This window comes from Mytilus edulis, chromosome 10 (assembly GCF_963676685.1).
Source record: "Mytilus edulis chromosome 10, xbMytEdul2.2, whole genome shotgun sequence".
Lineage (NCBI taxonomy): Eukaryota > Metazoa > Mollusca > Bivalvia > Mytilida > Mytilidae > Mytilus > Mytilus edulis.
Window position 1 is genome coordinate 16,996,329 of NC_092353.1, and position 23,008 is coordinate 17,019,336.

Below are 23,008 nucleotides of genomic sequence, written 5' to 3' on the forward strand. Positions count from 1 at the left end.
GACAATGTGGGTAATAATGTTCAAATAACATATAGTATTACTGATACATCAAAGAAAAGCTTTACTATAAATGCCTATATAACAAAGTGTACCTTGTTGATAAGTGGTAAAAACTCAAAAAGATTTGAACTATGTGACATTACAAAAATACACAGTATAATGTCTGACACCAAGATATCTGGTGTAAAGATAAACATAGAGAAAGGTAACAGAAAGCTCGCGGAACAACTTGAAGAGGCAATTGCAACGCTACAATCTGGTCTAGGATTATCAAATACTTCAAATTCGCAAACTGGTTTAGCGCAAAATCTAAATCAAGGGGAAAGATGTCACAAATGTAACAGAAATTGTAGAACAAAAGCAGTTCTTTGCATCTATGGTCATTGGGTACATTATGATTGTGAAAAATTCTCTGAAGATGATGTAAAAAATGTAAAAAGAAAGAATTTCACTGATGTATGTACAGTTTGTACTCTCAAAAAAGTTAAAACCAACAATATTATTAAGGCATTGGAGGCGAATGATAAACAAGACATAACTTTAGCTGAGTCCCTTTTACAAGAAGAAAATGTACTGAACTGTCATGCGTGTGATTTATCAATACTAAACAAGGTAGATTGCTGTTCTATTTGTCTGATGAAATTTCATAGTACTTGTCTGAATACCACCAAACACACCTGCTGTGCTTGTCTAGGGCTCAAAGACCAAAGTGATATTGTACAACCGGTTATTACACAAGATCAGCAAACTACGACTAAAACAATAGATGCAGAACGTTTATCAGTAGGCAACAAAATTGATTGCAGTCCAACGCAACATACAGAAAAGAATGAGGAAAATCTAACAACAAGTAATACTCTTTCAAATACCAACAATTCCACTGCACAAGATCAAAATGAAACCAGTGCAAATTCCGAATTTCAGAAAATTAAAATGAAAGAACTTCGACAACTAGAACAGAGACTGCGAAAAAAAGATGAACAGTTGAAGCTGAAGGAGACTGCTATTAATGAAAACATGTCAGAGAAAACTAAAGTGTTGGATAGGCTATTTAAAGCTGAAACAAGAAACCTAGAGTTGGAACAGACCGTAAAAAATCTATTCACAAGAATTGAGACACTAGAAGCCTATAAGACTACACAGGGAAACGGTGGGACTTTCCACATTACCCCTAACACAGAAAACAAAGTTAGTCATGATAGTACTTCAAGTGATAAGTTCATAGTGGGAATTAGAGACAAAGTCACCAACTATGTACTTGGTAAAGTGGATGAAGAACTCAACAAACTTCTCAACAACAGCTGTAATAGATCTAATTCTGAACAGTTTAATCCAAGTCAACAATCGTTTTATCAGCAAAAATCATTTGTGCAACCACACCAATACTCTCCAAATCAGCATTCAAATCAACCATACGTTACAACTCAACGTCCAAATCATCAATTCTCATCTTATGACTAACCTGTTTTTCACAATACATCTCATGTGCTACCAAGTCATCAATACTCAAATGCTTACTACCAATATGGTCACATTCAAAACAGGGAACAAGATATAGAATTTAATCACTCAGTTAACTTTCACCCTGACCTCAACGATGATAGAAACATATGTAAAGAAAACTTAGTTGAAATACTTCCAACTGAACAAAAGAATGTTAACAAGACCGAACTTTCACACTCAAATGAATCATACAGGAATGATAAAGAAGTGGTTAACATTCAACAGAGTATAGGAAAAAGTGATCCCAACTGGTTCCACATCTCCCTCGAAGGTGAACCCATAAGCTATGAAGTAAACAATAGTGACATGCATTTTTTATACCAACACAGCCTCGTCTGTCCAAAAATATAACAATTAAACCTAGACCCATAGGAGAGAAGGCTAAAAACTGTAAATATGTATTAAAGATTTTAGATTTTAACTGTAAAATTGAGAATGGAAATGGGAAATATGCCAAAGAGACAACAACCCGACCATAGAAAAAAACAACAGCAGAAGGTCACCAACAGGTCTTCAATGTAGCGAGAAATTCCCGCACCCGGAGGCGTCCTTCAGCTGGCCCCTAAACAAATATATGCTAGTTAGAACATTTTAACCTGTGGTCCACTATTTGATGAATTAAACGACTCTATTGACATTTATCTACTTCAAGAACACTGGTTCTTCCACTGTCAGTAAAAGATGTTGAATGACATTCTACTTGATTATAAGGGTGTTGGTAAAGCAGTAGACTCCAGCGACCCAATTACTCTATGGAGAATGCCAAGAGGCTATGGTGGGACGGCTATACTTTGGAAGAAAAATCTTGACTCCATAGTCACTCCACTGTCAACAGGGAATAATCGAATACAATGCATTGAGATCAATGGTGTTCAACAAATAGTCAAACAGAATTTCAAGAATGTATAGATCTATTGAATGAAATATTGACAACCTATGAACTAACACACCAAATAATAATAGGTGGTGATTTTAATGATGAAATCTTTGGATCTAATGATTCGATAAGACAGAAATATATAGTGTCATTTATGGACGAACACTTTCTATGTACAAAAAATATTGGAAAAATATTCATTAGTGCTAATGGGAGTGATTGTACTGCAATCGACTATATACTTTTTCAAGAAACGTTTAAAGAATCAATCATTAATATTAAGAAATGTGAGTTTACTGGTAATGTATCTGACCATTATCCTCTTCTTTTGTCTCTGGATTTCAAAATAACTAAGAGTTCAAATACAAAAACAGAATTTAAGCCTAAAATGAAAATTGAATGGGAGAAAGCAAACTTGTCCAAGTATACTGAGATAATTAATGAGGGACTTATTACATCTCTACAAGACATAAATACAAAAGTTGATATAGAAACAGGTTTTCATGATATAACTGCTGTAACAGCAAAAGCCAGCAATGAGATCGCACAAAAACCAAAAACTCGAAAGAATAAACCTAAATTAAAAGTAATGTCTGACGAAATATTGAAAGCTATTAGGAACAAGAAATCAGCATTTTATTATTGGAAAGCAAAAGGACGGCCAACTGATTGTTTAGATCCTTTTCTACTTGAAAAGAAAATTACGACACAGGAATTGAAAAAGATTTGTAGACTAGAAGTTGCACAAAAACGCATACAAGAAAGAAATGAAATTATTGAAGCAAGATCATAAACAAAACTCTCTTCTATAAACTTATCAACAAGCAACGTGAAAAACTATCCAGACGTATAGATGAGCTTAATGTAGGTGCCAACATTTATAACACGCCAGAGCAAATAATGGAGGGTTGGAAAATACATTTTGGACAATTAGCAGAAAACACTCTTGATGAAAATGTTGATTCAAATTATTTAAAGACTACAGAAAATGAATATAAAAACATCATTGAACTCTGCAGTGAGCATTTTATACATGTTGATGTAACACAGGAAGAAATTTTTAAAAGCTATAAACAGTTTGAACCGAAACAAAGCAGCAGATTTCTATGGCATTAGAGCTGAAAATATTATCCATGGCGGTGTCAATCTTTTAACATATTTACAAACTTTAATCAACAAGTCTTTTGAAAAACATTTTATTCCTGATTCACTCAAAATTGGAACCCTCTTTCCGGTATTTAAAAAAAAAGGCGACTGTAAAAATGCGAAAAACTACAGAGGAATTACTGTAACACCAACATTCTCAAAAGTAATCGAGACGATACTAAAAATTAGAGAGAACTGTAAAATAATAATATGTCAAAATCCGTTACAAAGAGGTTTCACAGAAAATTCATCACCATTACTTTGTGAACTTATAGAAGAAGAATTTGAAAGAGAGAATAAAGATCGTAAACGCCCAACATATATAGGCCTCCTGGATGCAAAATCTGCCTTCGGTGTAGTGGTTCATGCAAACTTAATTAAAAGACTTCATCAATATGGTTTTTCAAATCAATCAATCTTATTGATAGACAATCTATACCAAAATGCAGTTTCATGTGTTAAATGGGACAATAGCTTTTCAGAAGATTACTTTAAAATAAAACAAGGTGTTCGGCAAGGCAACGTTGATCCAACTTGTAAATTATGTGACCAGGCAGAAGAATCGCTATCACACTTTTTGCTGTGTTGTAGAGCACTAGATCAAATTCGTACACCAATATTGAAAAACATTGTATGTAAATGTGGTGAGCTTCTTGCTTTGCAACATTCTAATATTCAGCTAGACATTTTGCAACCAATTATTAATCCATTCCACTATGCTGGCAGTGTTGAGTCAGAAAATGATATAAGCTGTAGAATTGAACCTCTGTGTAGACAATTAATATATAATTTACACAATAAGAGATATGAAATACTTTCAAAAATGGACTTGATAAGTAGTAGGAGGAAGATGAACTTTAAAGTCAGTTAGAAAGGTCAAATAGGGTTTTTGCAGATCGCCTGGGCTAAATATTATAAATAGAATTTTTATATTCCTATTTTAATAGTATACAGACAATTTTTATCTTTTACACATAAAAGGATAAATAAGTATCGTAATTTGAACTGTGAACTGTGTACATAATGCTCATAGTGTAAATATATTGATAGATTAATATTCTATACTATTGCGGTGGTATGTGAAACTACTTTTATTGTTTTACTCCATATAACGGAGGTGTGCCTATATTGGCAGAAATACATTGGATACAGATACTGATGGTATCAGACTCAGGTATCAGGTCAGGCTCAGGTATCAGGTCCGTTCGCGCCCAGTACACTTTCGCACCCTACAGGTGTCAGACCACCAATTACTCCCTTCAATTTAGAACGTATGTAAAAGTAGTCCTACTTTGACACAAAATAGTGCTTTTGGTGTCATTGTTTACTTAAACTAACCAACAAATTTGCAGAAATGAAACTTTTGGTGAAAGGGAAATATATTTAGACCATTTTGAGCCAAAATTCACTTGTCTATGAGTTTGCATTAAAAATTCAGGATTAATGCGCTACATAGTACACTAATTTAAGATTTCCAGAAAACCGGGAGTTATTTTGGTAGTACCTGTCTTTTCAAAATCAGAAATTTGTTACAAGACTTTAAACATTGGTTGAAAATTGGCATGTAGGAAGGTGATACATGTACAATTCAGGATATACCTGAGGCCCCTCATGGGGGGGGGGGGTCCTAGTAATCACATAATCACCATTTTTTTGCCAATATAATCACATAATCATTAAATATTTGCTTATCTTTAGTAATCAAATAATCATAAACTAAAAATACAGTCCTAGGTAATCAAATAATCATGAAATATTTGGCTTAATAATCAAATAATCATTAAAAAAACGGCCAAGTAATCACATAATCAAAAACCCCATGAGGGCCCTCATACCTGGTTTCCTTGAAGTTAAACTTAAGGTAAAATATTTAGAAAGCTGTGAAAATTGCAAAATTTGGTTGAACAGATAGGGATTTTTAATTGGTGGTCTGACACCTACACGTTCGCATTAGAGCATTTGCATTAATCAAGTATTTGCTGGCGTATCCGTATCGACGTATCGTATAACACGTATATGAGGAAAGGATAAATAAAGTCAAGTTGGTCCCGATGAAAATATTATATAAAGCATTTTATTTTAATTGAGATCGGGGTAAAATCATTATTGTAAACAAATCTGTTTGATACGTATACGTCGATCCGTGCACGTATCCTGATACGTGAATAATGCAAATGCACGGATCGACGTATACGTATCGTGAAAGGGGCGAAGTTAATTGAACATGAGTGGGTGCGAACATGGATGGGCGCGAACGGTCCGGGTTCTTGGAGGATTTGTTGACAAATTTGAATCAGTATAATGGAATTTGTAAAATCTAAAGGTATCGATGATTGACGACATTATTTTGAATCGCTCTTCCCAATGAAAAAAACCACCAGAAATGAACCTCTTCAGACTCACTACCGAAGAACAAAAAAACACGCCCCAGACTGGTTCTCTCTCATGTTTTTTAAACAGAAAAAGGTAATTATCATAGATGGATTCCAGTCAGAAACGTGAACACTCTGACTTCCGGAGAAGAACACAAAAAGAGTAAAACATGAAACAAATCACGATGACGAATTTAGGAAAACAAATGTATGTAAGAGAAATTTTCAAACACCAACTATACACACGACAGGTGTGTGTATCATATCCCCGAGGAACCAGTAATGACGCACCTAACGTTGTGTTTGTCTCTGCATTTAATCTACCATTTAAAAGAAAAAGAAACACGGAACAGAATGAAAGATTGATGACTTGTTAATGTATTTCAATCATTAAACAGTTGATTTTTGAAACAGTAAAAGCAATAAAAATCATGTTTGCTAACATTACAAACGGACTGTCAACTTATGATGGGTACCAGTAATGACGCACTATAAACAAACCAGTAAAAACCACTTGCAGTGTACCTGATGTTCGAAAAATTGCTTCAATCCGGATAATTTAAAGTTAACACTATTCAACAAATTTAATTTTAATAACAAATTTTGACATTTACAGTCACTTTTATGATCATGTTGATAGCAACACAATTTTTTTCTTTAATTTAAATGTAACCTATATTTTATTTCAAATTTTATATAAAATTGTTCAAAATTTATCAAAGTGACATATATATTCCATATACTTGAAAATAAGAAATAATTGCATTCATAAAACAACATTGACATTAAAACATTTATCAATGTATACTTCGTACAATGAATGAAAAAAATCGATAAACAATAGAAAATTATATAAGCGACGATCATTTGTTCTACAGTGATTCCCGCTTAAATGTAAAACCATGTCACATGACAGTCATATGATTTGAAAAACACAAACTGGGGCAGCATGTGCTTACATACTTTTGCCGGCCAAAGTGGATTTAGGACTGATAATCATTCTGGGAAGGGTAGACTGTTTTTGACCTTAATAAAATGGCGGAAATTGCATTATCTTTACTAATTCAAGCAATAATAACATTTCTGGACAGAGTTTGAGGCATCTATGTTGTAGTCATATGACCTTCACCATCATGTTATGAATAGTAATTATCGATGACGTCACAGCTTTTGTTTAGAAATATAAAACCCAAAACTAAATTGGTGCGTCATTTCTGGTCCGCGTCAAAACAGGTACCAAGACGATATCTATGTACCTAGTCCAAATAATTATGACGTCTGTCAAGGCTATTTTATTTTTTTTTCTGAGACGCTTTCCCACGACGGCGTCCCAGAAAAAAATAAAATAGCCTTGACAGACGTCATAATTATTTGGACTAATATGTACCAAACCACAAAAATGCAGAATTAACTCCGGACTGAGAATCCCAAAAAATTAAGGATGGTGCCAGACATTCTCAAAAGGGTTCCAACCATATGTCCCCATAATCCATAATCACATTCTCAGATCCGGACATCCTGGCATTTACATTTGTCAGGAGTTGATGCCATCCGGAATCCTCTAGATTTTTCATCTATTTGAAGGGGATTACTGATTATTTATATTGCCGATAATTTTTTAACGAGAGGTTATAGTATGTTAAAAATCAAAATAGAGATATTATATAGTGTCTTTAACAGTATTAAAAGAGTAAAATTACTATATTCAACTGGTTACGATATATATCAATTAAATTAATTTGCAATAAGTCTATGGAAAATCTAGAGGAATCTTATCCGCATCACCTCTCAACATTGTTTACATAACAAAAATGCTAATCATTGATTGGTCAGTTACATGTTGTGATGTCACTGCAGATCTGAGAATTGATGATGATCATCAGAAAAAAGGGGTGCTCCAAGCCTACATAACTTTCTTTCATTTACACAAATTTCTCACAACATTTTCTAACTATTTATTTAAGGTGTTTTTCGTGTTTTGATATTTTATTTTTCGTTTTATCGATTTGGTTTGATGTAACTCAAACATGTTAATTAATACACCTAATCGCTATTTATTCCATTCCGGATAAGTTCTAAAATTACACAACTTTTTCATCCAGTTGAAGCTGTCTGGGACCCTGTTTAAACAATTCACCATGCATGATACTTTTTAATGAGACCTGTTTAAACTACCGTATAAAATACTTCAAACAAAATATTTTTTCAATTCAATTTTAATTTCGAAAAAAGTAGATCATACTATATCAAAGTTTCTTGATGATCTCTTTCTAAAGTTTATTCTCCCTCAGCTCACTACTGATGACCTCCATTTTTCGGCCGGTGACCCCAAACAGGAAGTTGTATGTATAAATGACTGTTTTTCCCGGAATGGACTAAATAGCGATAAGGTGTATTGCTTCATTTTACCCTTATTTACTTTCTGTGTTTTGTGTTCACATATTTGTTGGTACTCAACCTTCATTTCTCATCTTGTACTGCATTTGATTAAAAAGCAGTCCAATGTCTCAGACGAGTAAAAAAAATTTCAGACTACGAAAAGTTGTTTGTATTTGCAGAACTTTGTAAATGCATGGTCACTTAAAAATGTTGAAGTGTTGGTCTTCAGACTATTAGTAATGAAAGATTTTGGTGCAGACTAAAAAAGTAAACTGGGACTATTTCAAAGTTCAGACAAACTTCACAACATATAATTTAAAGCATGTCATAAAAGTTTTTAAATTTAAAATCTATGTGCAACAAATGACTTATCCTTAATCATTAATGTTCAGTGAATCAGCCTGAAAAATATTCAGTATTTTATAAAGAGCATGTCTGATTTTTAAAAAGAGTTGCATGTAAGTCCCTTATTTTTTTTACAGTGGATTATTGGTATGAAAGTCAGTGAAGTACTGTTATAGTTCAATGTACTTTTCTGGTGGTATAGGTATATAGTTACAATTAAGCCATATATTTCAAATACTTTTCAATACACTTTAGTCATCATTGCTTCATACAAAACATCATTTGACATCACAAAAAAGGGTACTTTCTGAAGCATGAAAAAGGTGCCAGGAAATGGCTAGAATGCAGGATTTTGCATCATTTACCCCAGAGCTTCAGGGGGCCTTGAGCGGCCCCCAGACCCCCGGCCATAAGGGCAGCGGACGGCGCTTTGCGTCGTCCGCATTGGTTGGCGGATTTAACTTTTAGATGTGGGTAAGTAATTTTTTTATTGATCATACCCGTGGTAAGTCAAGGTGCCAAAAAAATCCTAGAACACTGCTAAGTGAATGGATCTCTATGAAATTTAATAAGATTGTTCAATACCACAAAGGAAAGGGGATGATGGTTCCAACTGTTTAGAAATTAGGGGCCCAAAAGGGGCCAAAAACCAGCATTTTTCTACTTTCAGGATAATAACTTGTGTATAAGTATATCAATTGCTCTGAAATTATACCACAAAAGGCACAATGTTTAAAACCACAAGCAGAAGGTTTGGTTTCATTTTGTTGATTATGGTGCCAACAGTATAGGAATTAAGGGCCAAAAAGGGGGCCAAAAACAAGCATTTTTGTAGTTTCTGGCCAAAAACTGGTGTGCAAGTGTATGGATCTCTTTGGGATTGTACCACAAATTTCCATATCACAAGAGGAAGGCTGGGATTAAGTTTGGGGGTAATTGCCCAATTCATACAGCAAAAAGGGCCTAAAACAAGCATTTTTGTAGTTTCCAAAGCGAAGAAATTTATTTTGTGTGTCAGAAACCTGTTTTATGTCAAAAATTTGTTTGCAATCCAAACTAATTGAGACTTCCAAGCTTGGATATTGTGTCCAAACTTGCGTCAACAGTTAAGGGTTTCACCTCTGCATTTATATCAGGTTGTGCTCGGCGAAGCATTTTATTCTTATTTGAAATCATCATACTGTGAATATTACTTTGATTTATTTAAATAATTTTGGTTACAGCTATTAAATATTAATGAACTGTTGGATGTTAAGGGTATCAATTTATTGCAAGAGACAGGTGATATCCATGATATCAGGTGGGAAAAAAAATACCAATAGCATAGAATGATATGCAAACTTTTGACAAATTTAAACTATGCACCTTGGTAGTTCACTACTTTTATGCACATGATGCATGCAGCTGATTTGAAGGCCAGAGATAACAAAGGATAACTGAAACTGTATGAACAAAGAATGATATTAAAGAACAAAATACAAATAACTGATAAATTAAATTTCATGGAAATTATTAGAAATGGTAGGCTAATAGATATAGGAAGATGTGGTGTGAGTGCCAATGAGACAACTCTCCATACAAATAACAATTTAAAAAGTAAACCATTATAGGTTAAAGTACGGCCTTCAACACGGAGCCTTAGCTCACACCGAACAACAAGCTATAAAGGGCCCCAAAATTACTAGTGTAAAACCATTCAAACGGGAAAACCAACGGTCTAATAAGCTACATTAGTTTTTTTTATTTTGAACTTCATTTTACTTACATGTAGGTTCTAAAACTTGCCTTCTTGGCTAGAAGTGGGAAAATATCAGCTGCTGAGAAACTATCAACCAAGAAAAGAAGTGAATTCTACTATGACATTATCATGATGCTTATAAAAGGTAATAAACAAACTTTTTTAACCTAAAAATGATCAAAATATAGATAAAAAACTTTTAATGCATAATTTTTTTGCATTTCAAACATTTAACTTTAAAGTCTATGTATGTACATGTATACATGGACATTCAAGTGATAAAGGAGAAAGAGACATATTTACACGCTATGGCCCACACAGTGTGTTTATAAAAACTTGAAAAAAGATTGTATATGAAAAAAAAAATGTGAAGAGATATTATCTTTCTTTTTAAAGGTCCAGATTGATAACATGGATAAGTTAACTAAAATAGTTCAGTCAAGTGATTATAGTATAGATCCTATCTTAAGTCAATGTTGTACAATTTACGTTACAATATGATGTGTGCTTGAAAAACTACTTGTCAAGATTTTTTTTTATTATTAAAAATACACACAAGTAATGCATGGTTATTCAACTTGTTATAACAATAGATTCAGCTACAAATGTTCAATCAGGAAGAACAAAGGAAGACAATACTAACTCAAATTTTTAATTTCCCACAAAATAAAATTCAATGTTTTACAATATTGTATTTAAGAATTCACAAAATTGTAGAACAGAAGCAATCATTAACCTTCAGTGCTCACAAGCACTTTGAATGATTTGATAATCCTACAATATAAAAAAGAAGATGTGGTAGAATTTCCATTTAGATAACTCATCACAAGAAACCAAATGACACAAATGAACAATTATAGATCACTGACTGCCTTCAACAATGAGCAAAGCCTATAGGGCATAGCTAGCTTTTAAAGGCCCAAAGAAGGAAAAAGGCAAATGTAAATCGATTCAAATGAGAAAACTAATTATGGCCTACTTAACAATATGATTAATGTACAAAAAATTTTGTAAGGGTTCCACGGAACCCAGTGTCTCGCCTACTTTTGCTGTAAATTGCAGGATCAACAAAAATGAGGGAAAAAATCAAGAAAAATATTCCGCTTGATACCATGTTTGGATTGTAGGAAGCTTCTGTCCAAGTTTGGTAAAAAAATCCTGGATAGTTTATGAATCTAATAAATGTTTTAAAAACTTTAACTGCAGACTGGATGTAATGTTAACTGGAAGAAAAATTAAGTCCATTTAAATAAGTAAAATACAGATACACAGGTACAAAATATTAACAAAATTTCCTTCTAGATACTAGCTTTTGATCATAAACAAGCTTCTGTCTTAGTTTGGTACAAATAAAAAATAGTATAAGAAAGTTATCAAAAATTTTTAAAATTTAACCACAGAGTGAATGTGTTGTTTCCTGGCAGAAAAAAAGTCCATTTAAAGTAAAATATATGGAAAAAATGGATTTGTCATTTTACAAAATTTACTTCTGGATACTATCTTATGATCATAAACAAGCTTCTGTCCAAGTTTGGTACAAACCAACATTGACCAAGGATAGTTTAGGAAAGTTATTAAAATTTTAAAAACTACAACCACAGAGTGATGTAATGTTTTCCCGCAGTTAAACTAAGTACATTTATAAGTAAATACGGAAAAAATGGAATTTTATTTTCACAAAATTTACTTCTGGATATTATCTTATGATCATAAATAAGCTTCTGTCCAAGTTTGGTAGAAATCCAGGATATTTTAAGAAAGTTATTTAAATTTTAAAAACTTTAACCACAGAGTGTATGTAATGTTTTCCCGCAGAAAAACTAAGTCCATTTATAAGTAAAATACGGAAAAAATGGAATTTGATTTTCACAAAATTTACTTCTGGATACTATCTTATGATCATAAACAAGCTTCTGTCCAAGTTTGGTAGAAATCTAGCATGGTTTGAGAAAGTTATTAAAATTTCAAAAACTTTAACCACAGAGTGAATATTTGTGGACGCCGCCGACGCCGATGATGATGGAATGTAGGATTGCTTAGTCTCGCTTTTTCGACTAAAGTCAAAGGCTCAACAAAAATGAATGAAAAACAAATATGTTACACAGCAACCACAGAATTACAGGCTCCTTAATCACTGAAGCAGGACTGTAGCCCCCTCCCCCCTTTTATAAAACATTCTGGATCCGCTGCTGTCAAATAGATCAACGCTCTCTGAATTTTGCTATTTGGCTTAGTGTCAGCACCTTTACTGTAGGGCAGTTTCAGTTTTATCAGGTTTTCATTTCCGTTAAAACCAAAAGAAACCTAACAGACATTTCAGATACAGATCATTAATGTAATGTTCTCTTCACATTGTTTTTCAGAGCAGGATTATGTGTATCAAGAATTTAGTGAACAGACTAAAAGAAAAATATTTTGGAGTCAACATATCCCCAAAGACCATACTGAGACTGTTATGAGCACCTATGCTATAATTAAAGGTTTATCATGTAACCTAACATATTCTACAGAAATTTTATCAAGTGATTGTTTACTAGAAAAACATGAAACTGACATACACACTTGTCATTCAAAATCTGTTGTAGAATGTATAGGTAATAATTTTATACATAGAGCAGGAGGAATTGATTGTTTATTTTATAAAACAATTTTATATTAGAATTTGTAAATAATACTTCACACACAATTTTTTTCTTCAATTCAGGTCATCATTTTCATTTTCATAGGGTGACAGGTATGACACATACACATTAAATTTATCATAATACAAAGCAGCATGTTTATATCGCTACTGTATTAATCTAGAAAGTGGTACAATACCCTTACAATCATTTCAATGCTAAATACAAATATTATACATCCATAGAATAGGGCTATATTACAATCTTTCTTCTGCAAGTGTGGTATGCTTAGCACTTCACAGTGTGCAATCTTGTTAATTATGTCTAATACCTACACATGAATTAAGGATAGAAAAAAGAATATGGGGTTTGATTGCCAATGAGACAACTCTCCACAAGAGACCAAATGACACAGAAATTAACAACTAAAGGTCACAGTACGGCATTTGTAAATGAACAAAGCCCATATAACATAGTCAGCTATAAAAGGCTTGGAAATGACGATGTATATAACAATTCAACAAGAAAACTAACGGCCTAATTTATGACAAAAAAAGAATGAAAAACAAATATGTAACACATAAGCAAACGACAACCACTGAATAACAGGCACCTAAATTGGGACAGGCACTTACATACAGAAAGAATGTGGAGGGGTTAAACATGTTAAACAGGGTCTTTCTTAATCAGCATGACATTGTGTTTATTATTATTTAAAATTTTTATGCCCCATTTATGGGCATTATGCTTGTTGGTCTGTGCCTCTGTTAGTTTGTCCGTTCGTCTGTCTGTCCCGCTTCAGGTCAGGTTAAAGTTTTTGGTCGAGGTAGTTTTTGATGAAGTTGAAATTCAATCAACTTGGAACTTAGTAAACATGTTCCCTATGATATGATCTTTCTAATTTTAATGCCAAATTAGAGATTTTATCCCATTTTCACGGTCCACTGAACATAGAAAATGATAGGGCATCCTTGTACTTGGGACACATTCTTGTTTGTATATGAAATATCTACACATCTAAAACATTCTTCAATAAATAGAGTTGCATAGGACTAAGCACAGAACATACAGACTGCACTAGTACATGTAGCATAAATACTTAATTAGTAGCATGAATACTTCAAATACATATAAAGTATTTTTTATTATTTTGTAGATCATGACCTGAAAAGACACTATATTCAACAAAAAGAGTTACCTAATCAAATGTTACATAAAGGGATGATCTCAAACATAGGAAGGAATGTTTTAAATTCAATAAATATTAAATGTTTATTGGTTTGTACATGTGATGATGGAGAAATCAAAATAGAGAAAGTTCCACAACAGAATGAAGAATTAGTTGTTAGTGTCATTAGCAATAATTCAATGAATGAGTTTTTTCAATTCCCACATACATATGACATATATAATATAAGTTTTAATGTACTTTGTTTATTGATATTGCCACATGTTTTGGGGTTCAGATTATCAAGCAAAGACAACATGTTACTTATGAATAGTCTTTGTATTGACCAGATGTCTATAAATGAAAAAGGCAAAAGTCAACAAGAAATAAATAGAAATAGGAGACAATGTCTCAATATTCAAATCTATACTGGCATCATGCATTACAGTGCTAGACTAACACATGCTAAAGAAGTTATGCATTGCTGTGGCCTTGGAAAGTGTTTATTTGAAGAATCAAAACAACTGAGAAGTGCTGCATCCCTCTTGGTTAAATTGTGTGATGGTCTAGTTTTACATACTAAAAAAGACTTGTGGAGTTATAATCCTGTGGAAAGCAGAGATTTTTATTCCTTGGAGCAGTTATCATGGTTATTGGCTGTTTTTCAAGATTATTCTGAACATATTCCATGTATTCAAGCTGATGGAAGTATGATCAATATTTTAGATTTTGTTTTAATTTGTATTATTTGGTAATTTTATTTTATAATTTGGAATCTTTTTGTTAAGGGTGTCTCAAGTCTAACCTTATTTCAAAACTGCACATGATGGTATACAGGTGTTTGATATTGAATTAGAGAAGGATAGAAAGCTTCTTATAATAGTGAGATGAAATGCAATCATGAAACATCTTCATGTTTGGAAGATCATTGATAATCTGTTAACTTATTATCTTTATCATGCTTATAAAGAATGCTTTTTTGTACCTCACCTGACCAAGTGAGTTTCCTCATCACTCTGTCTGTCATCTGTTATCGTCTATCAACTTTCACAAAAATCTCCTCTAAAAATACTGGGCCAAATAAAATCATCCTATCATATCTATTTAAAAATGAATCCTATGGGGGTCATCAGATTCATTTTTAATCAAGATGGCCAATATGGCAAAAAATAGAACATGGTGGTATGATGCATCATACGACCTGTTGTTGGGTTGCTGCATCTGAATTGTTAAATTTAAAGAAATTTTGCAGTTTTTGGTTATTATCTTGAATTCTATAATAGATAGTCTTAAACTGTAAACAGCAAATTTGTTCCACAAATTTAGATCGACAAATAAGTCAACATGACCAAATTGTCAATTGACCCCATAAGGAGTGATGGCCCTTTAAAGTCCATTTTTCACAATTTTTGGTAAATTTTTAAAATAGCATTTAGAGCAAATCTGACATGTGGTTAAGGGGACTTGTGGGGATAAATCCATTTTTTATTTAGATATAGGATTTAGCTACTTTTTTCTTTAAATGTCCTTTATCATAAAAGACATATGTTTAATATAAAACTAAAATAAAAAAATGGGGTCACTATTCATTTAACCTCACAATCTGCCTTCAAAAGAGGTATGAATTTTTGTTCTGTTGAACTATTAGGAGAAATAGAGGTAATAACGAATTAAAAAAAGAACTAAATAACAGAAATCGCTTAAAATTTTGCAATTGTTTAGTTAAAGTACAGCTTACTTGAAAAAAAACAATAAGTTCACTGATGAGTTAAAAAAGATTTTTGCACCAAAGGGAGATAATTTGGAGCTTTTTCAATGATATAAACATTTTGAAAGTCATCTGGGGCCAAAACAAATTGATTGTTTGGTTGATTTTTGTACCATATCATTAAGTAAGAACTAATACTAATAGAGTACAATTGTGTAATAAATAAAATTGTAATGAAAAAAAATGTTCATCAGGTCAAGATCTATCTGCCCTGAAATTTTCTGAGGCATCAGACAACCTGTTTTGGGGTTGCTGCCCCTGAATTAGTATTTTTAAGGACATTTTGCAGTTTTTGGGTATCTTGAATATTATAATAGATAAAGATAAACTTAACAGCAAAAATGTTCAGCAAACTAAGTTCTACAAATCAATCAAAATTATCAATTGCCCCCTTCAGGAGTGAATGCTCTTTCAAATTCCATTTTTCACAGTTTTTGGAAAATGACGCGTGAGCGGCATTGTTCCAATACCATTGACCAGAACAACAGGAAGTCGATTATTGCCTCCGCCTATCGCACTCGGTTTCATATTTACTATTTTACAAACTAACTGGTATCTGCTTGTATTCCGCTACACTCGAACAAAGTGTTGTAGTCGGACAGGAACCAGTTTACATACTTTATTGTATTTACAACAAAAATGTTGACCTGTCCATATGAAGGCTTGTATAGTCCGCGCTTTTATTCTCTAAAATTGGACCTACCAGTGGGGATGGGGACTATATAGTACAATTAGCAAGAAATATGAGAACAAGTTCAATATTCGCGGCGAGGTGGTTTGTTTACGTTCCGCCATCTTTGTTATTGATATTGTAGAGGTCGCTCTCATGATATTTCAAACTTATAATTTTAACTCATCCATATTAATAAGTTATTTCTATTTAATATCAAATTAAAAGTGATAAATATAATAACTAAACCTTTCATTACAAATTTCTCCTTTTGGTTCAATGCATTTAGAATTTGTAAACTACAAAACGTAATCGGTTATTGTTCATTCCGTTTTGGTGTTTCGTACCGACCAAGAATCCTTCTTACTATACAAATCCTTGTACCGACTTAAATGGTCTGTATAAGCTTAAGACCCTTGGTCTGTATAAGCTTAAGACCCTTCAAACATTAATGTGATAGGAATATTAAAGACTGTTTTACAAAAGGATGGAACTGTTTTATTTTTAAAGTCGTATTATAGTGATATCTGTCATATTTTTTTGTACGGATTTCGACTCTCACCGGTTAATTTCTTCTTTTACACGTGTTTTTTAAACTTCCTTTCAAAACATCGCAAAGTTCAAAATTGTTTTTTAGGTGAATTAAACTTATTTTAACAATCATGAAGCGTTCTAGAATCATTTTAAAGCAGTTTCTACTTCTGTTTGATGATCGAAAACAGGGTTTCTCAAGAAAATACCGCAAACGATCGCAGAGGATTTGAAATGTACAACTCAAATCGGCACCTGGTTAAATCGGCATCTAGTCAAATCGGCACCTATTTGAAGTCAATTCGGCATCCAATAAAATTTGTGATAATATTTTCTATTCAATTAATTAATAACTTTTACCAAGTACATAGTTAATATGTTGTTGTGAATAAAGGTAAACAACGAAGCCCTTACCCAAGCTGTTGTTTTAACAATGAGACAATATTAGAAAAATAAAATGGAAAACTACGAGTCCCTTTCAATAAATCAAACTTTCATGCCAAATAATAGCAAATTTAAGGTGTTCTTTTTTCAGGAAAGTTTAAACAGCATTAAGCCAACACTCCTGTAAAATGCTCAACTGGTTAAAAATATCCAATACCTTTAATTCCTGAAATATACTTCATAAGTTCATATATATAATTAAAAATACATGTTCCAGACCGTATGAGTATTTGGACTGTACGCGTACGGTCCGGACTGTATACGTATACTCGTACGGTCCCACCATACGTGTACGGTCGGACCATATGAGTATACGCGTATGGTCCAGTACGAGCTAACCATTTATCACAATCTTTATTTTTAGTTTTATAAATTGTGTTCATTACAATTACTTTTAGATGGATAAATTGAACAATTGAAATTAAATATTTGTTTAATTGTATATCTGAATCCTATTATGGTACTCTCGCCCAAGGTGACACTTACTACCACAATAATGATATATTTTTTACATTTACATGTTTGCAGTTCATTCATGTTCCTTTGCATTTGCATTATTTTGTAAAGTTTCTAATATTCTAAAATTGTCATCCCACATCATGTTAATTTCCGAAATCGTAAATTTCTATGATTATAATTCAATTAATGTATTACTGATCGACATGCTAAATACAAGATATTAACAGATTTAACATGTTCAATAAGCGTGAATTTTTGTATTAGTTAAAAAATAAAGTTTTTATTCCAATTACAATTGAAACTTTTCCATATTGATTTGAGAGTTAAGTTATGTTGATCTGTACATGAACTTTACATGCATTTGTAACTTATAAACTTAAGCAACTTCTTAACGATATTAATCAGACTGTACTGTACGCATACGGTTCGACTGTATGAGTATTTTGAAAAAGTATGCATACGGTCCAGACCGTACATGTATGGTCGAAATATTCATACGGTCCAGAACATACACATTTAGTTGAGAAAAATAAATATATACAAAATGTACATGAACCCCCAAAAATGTGAAAGTTAATATTTTTGGACAATCCCTTCCTTAGGTATTTAACTCTTTTTGCTTAAATACTGAAAACAAATCTGGCAACCCCTTTCTTATTTTTACTCTTTTTGCTTAAAATACTGTTAAAAATATATATTTAACATGGGTGACGAATTGAATATATCGGGTGTAGATTTAACCAGATGCCGATTTGACTATACCGGGTGCCGATTTGAACAGGTGCCAATTTAACCAGGTGCCGGTCTGACTAGAATTCTTTGAAATTACCCAAGTTTCATTAGACCTTTGATAACAGTAACAAAAAGATTATTTAAAATTACCTAAAATTTTCTTGGAGAAGGGGGTTCGTACTATGTACCAGTGAGAAATATACAAGCCTTTCTACGGTATTTATTTGTACAATTCAGGTAGTCTTGACCTATTCATTTGTCTTAAAAAAAACAGCCAGTTGTCATCTTCACTTCACACAGACATATATACGAATATCAATTATATGCTTACGAGACATGTTGCATTGTTAAACTAATTATGGTATGTGAAAATCAAGACTTGCATAAAAAATATCCCAATATTAGAGACAGTGGCATCATTTTTCCTCAGAGCTTTCAGCTCTTTGAATTGTAAATTTTATTGATCGACTGAGCCATATAGAATTAAATTTAGCCACAATTTTCAATAAGGGGTCATCCATAATTGTCAACCATTTTCCAAAGTGTACAAAACGTACACTTGGGGGGGAGGGGGTTAAAAAATCAACATTTTTACCGTATGCTTTTTTTTTCTAGAATTTATTTCGTTTCCGTAGCTATAGGGAAGGTCGATGTATAAAATGGAGAATTGGCTTGGGTGTATTTCTCTTATTTTTTCTTTATTATTTTTACTTGATGATATTTATTTTGATATCATAATTCTCCTCAGTCAATACGGATTGAACGATTAAAAGATCAAATCATATGAAAACTAAATTATTCAAAAATGTAAACTTGTAAATTTTTTAAACAAAAAGTTTGCAAGCATTTCTCAGTACCCCCGATTGTCAATTTCACCTGCTTTATTAAATCGTTATCGTTTCACTCTGTTTAATAAACAAAACTGATGGAAACACTAAATTCTTTGAATGTTTTGATTTTGACAAGACACCATTTTGTGAAAAGATTTTAAACTGGTACCCGATTAATTTCCTTGTAATGTATTCCAAAACAGTAAACCAGTAAACCGGAAGTAAACTTATTTTTCTTAGTATAAGCCTCCTTTAATTAGGAGCACCTCCATATGAAGTTTAACCTTACCCTTAAAAAGTATTCAATACATGTACACGTTACAGTATATACACAAACGATAATAGTGCCATAAATGGCATATTTACAGGGACTTTTTAAATAGAAATACAGGCGGGAAATTTAAAAACTTAAAATGTTTTAAAACATTACACTTTTATTGATTGCTGTCTTAAGCTCTGATTCCATCAACAGCTGTCAGTCCATACTTTACCAATGCAATATAACCATGCATTTCCCTTTCTTTGATTCTTGGCATAGTTTATGTGCCCTTTTGTTAATCTTTTGCATGCGCTAGGTGCCTTTTTTAGCTCACCTGGCCTAAAAGGCCATGTGAGCTTTTCTTATCACTTGGCGTCCGTCGTCGTCGTCGTCGTCGTCTGTCGTCGTTAACAATTTTTCAAACATCTTCTCCTCTGAAACTACTGAATGGATTTGAATGAAACTTAGCATAATTGTTCCTTAGAGTATCCTGCACAAAGTGTGCGCTTTGATTTTTGATCCGTCAAAAAACATGGCCGCCGTTACCTAAAATAGAACATAGGGGTCAAATGCAGTTTTTGGCTTATATCTCGAAAACGAAAGCATTTAGAGCAAATCTGACGGGGGTAAAAATGTTCATTAGGTCAAGATCTATCAGCCCTGAAATTTTCAGATGAATCAAACAAACCATTGTTGGGTTGCTGCCACTTAATTGGTAATTTTAAGGAAATTTTGCAGTTTTTGGTCATTATCTTCAATATTATTATAGATAAAGATAAACTGTAAACAGCAAAAATGATCAGCAAAGTAAGATCTACAAATAAGTTAATATGACCAAAATTGTCAATTGACCCCTTAAGGGGTTATTGTCCTTTAATGGCAATTTTTCACAATTTGTTCATCATATTTGCTAACTTTAAAAAATCTTCTCCTCTGAAACAACTGAATGGATTTGAATGAAACTTAGCATGATTGTTCCTTAGAGTATCCTGCACAAAGTGTGCGCTTCGATTTTTGATCTGTCCAAAAAAATGGCCGCCGTTACCTAAAATAGAACATAAGGGTCAAATGCAGTTTTTGGCTTATATCTCGAAAACGAAAGCATTTAGAGCAAATCTGACATGGGGTAAAAATGTTCATTAGGTCAAGATCTATCAGCCCTGAAATTTTCAGATGAATCAAACAAACCATTGTTGGGTTGCTGCCACTTAATTGGTAATTTTAAGGAAATTTTGCAGTTTTTGGTCATTATCTTGAATATTATTATAGATAAAGATAAACTGTAAACAGCAAAAATGATCAGCAAAGTAAGATCTACAAATAAGTTAATATGACCAAAATTGTCAATTGACCCCTTAAGGGGTTATTGTCCTTTAATGGCAATTTTTCACAATTTGTTCATCATATTTGCTAACTTTAAAAAATCTTCTCCTCTGAAACTACTGAATGGATTTGGATGAAACTTAGCATGATTGTTCCTTAGATTATCCTGCACAAAGTGTGTGCTTAGATTTTTGATCCGTCAAAAAACATGGCCACCGTTACTTAAAATAGAACATAGGGGTCAAATGCAGTTTTTGGCTTATATCTCAAAAACGAAAGCATTTAGAGCAAATCTGACATGGGGTAAAAATGTTCATTAGGTCAAGATCTATCAGCCCTGAAATTTTCAGATGAATCAAACAAACCATTGTTGGGTTGCTGCCACTTAATTGGTAATTTTAAGGAAATTTTGCAGTTTTGGTCATTATCTTGAATATTATTATAGATAAAGATAAACTGTAAACAGCAAAAATGATCAGCAAAGTAAGATCTACAAATAAGTTAATATGACCAAAATTGTCAATTGACCTCTTTAGGAGTTATTGCCCTTTGAAAACTTTTTTCACAATTTGTTCATCATGTTGACTTACTTTAAAAAATCTTCTCCTTTGAAACTGCTGTATCAATTTCAGCCAAACTTAGGCTAAATGAGTTTCAGAGTTTCAGAGTATCTAGTATAAATTTTATATTTCATTTCCTTGTATGTCAAGAAACATAGCTCCTATGGCTAAAATAGAACATAGGAGAAATTGATTTTTTTTTTGGCTTTTGAAGAGAATAGGACGATTTCAAGAACATTTAAATAAATTGAAAAGCCAAAATAATCATTGATGAGAGATTAAACCAAAAAAATTCAGGTGAGCGATTCAGGCTCTTGAGAGCCTCTTGTTCATTGGAGTTCCCACTGTGTGATAGGGGAAACACTAATCTTTGAACTCTTTATTCTAACAAAACACAAGCATCACAGATAGATGTCATCAAATAAAACAGTCTGATATGTTTTAGTTTATTTTCAATGCAAATTTCTATATTAAACTAAAATATAATAAACAGGATCTTCTTTTTATTAAGAATGACTGATTGTTCTCTTGAAATCTGAAAATGGTTGATGTACACTTTTTGAGGGAGGGTGGGGGGTCTGAAAAAGTGTATGTTTTGTACACTTTGGAAAATGGTTGACAATTATGGATGACACCTAAGGTATTTTGATTGAAAAATGTATCAGATGACCATTAAAATAGGGTCAACAATGGCTAAAAATAGTTGTTCACTTTAGAAATCCACAGGAAAATTGAAAAGAAACTGATTTCAAATTCAACTTAAAAACTAATTTTGATAATGATATAAAGGGGTCTTCAGTAATTTTTAAAGAATACAATAGGATTACTTCATTCTTTTCCTGGGGGAGGGTGCTTATTATTTCTGCTTGGTATTTTCCTTTTGAGAATTATTTCCTTATTTTACATGATTAACAAAACCACAGTAGTACGTGAGCATCTGGTTTTAACTCGAAGAGTGAAGGCTGTATTGCGTTTACCTATCAATCTGTTCTTTCAACAATTATTTCAATCACACAAGAGGAGCATTAACATTCTAAAGTTAAATTTGAGCTATTTTGAAAGATTTTTAATGTGTCAATAGTTTACCCCATTTTCCCTTAAAGGGCTGCCAAATTCATGTTCCCTGATTTGACTCAAATTCTAATATTTTATTTATAACAATGAAAAACATTTTTCCAAACTATCAAAAGTATAAATTAAACAATTTACAGGACATGGTCTCAATAAGATGTAGCTTCGTTTCATGTGAATTTTAGCCAGGATCCAACTTATTAACTATCGAT

At 32.5% G+C, this 23,008-nt stretch overlaps 1 protein-coding gene and 2 long non-coding RNA genes across 5 annotated transcripts in view; 1 reads left to right on the top strand and 2 right to left on the bottom strand.

Moving 5' to 3' along the window:
* LOC139490504 (uncharacterized) overlaps nt 1-23,008 on the top strand; it is a 154,580-nt gene that overhangs the window by 51,119 nt on the left and 80,453 nt on the right. For 2 of the 3 annotated variants that reach the window (XM_071277282.1, XM_071277283.1), the window contains 3 exons: nt 10,394-10,505; nt 12,724-12,954; nt 14,138-14,857. In XM_071277282.1, the coding sequence (XP_071133383.1) occupies nt 10,394-10,505; nt 12,724-12,954; nt 14,138-14,857 (1,063 nt within the window). Of the gene's footprint in view, nt 1-6,024; nt 6,107-10,393; nt 10,506-12,723; nt 12,955-14,137; nt 14,858-23,008 lie in introns of those variants that run through there. The other variant, XM_071277284.1, reaches the window with a different exon arrangement.
* LOC139490507 (uncharacterized) overlaps nt 1-23,008 on the bottom strand; it is a 47,843-nt gene that overhangs the window by 9,862 nt on the left and 14,973 nt on the right. The gene's annotated exons all lie outside the window — the stretch shown is intronic.
* Nucleotides 4,760-5,462, bottom strand: LOC139490508 (uncharacterized). Its single transcript, XR_011656357.1, has 2 exons — nt 5,362-5,462; nt 4,760-5,125 (listed from the first exon to the last, which is right to left on the bottom strand). It is a non-coding gene; the product is annotated as an uncharacterized lncRNA (long non-coding RNA).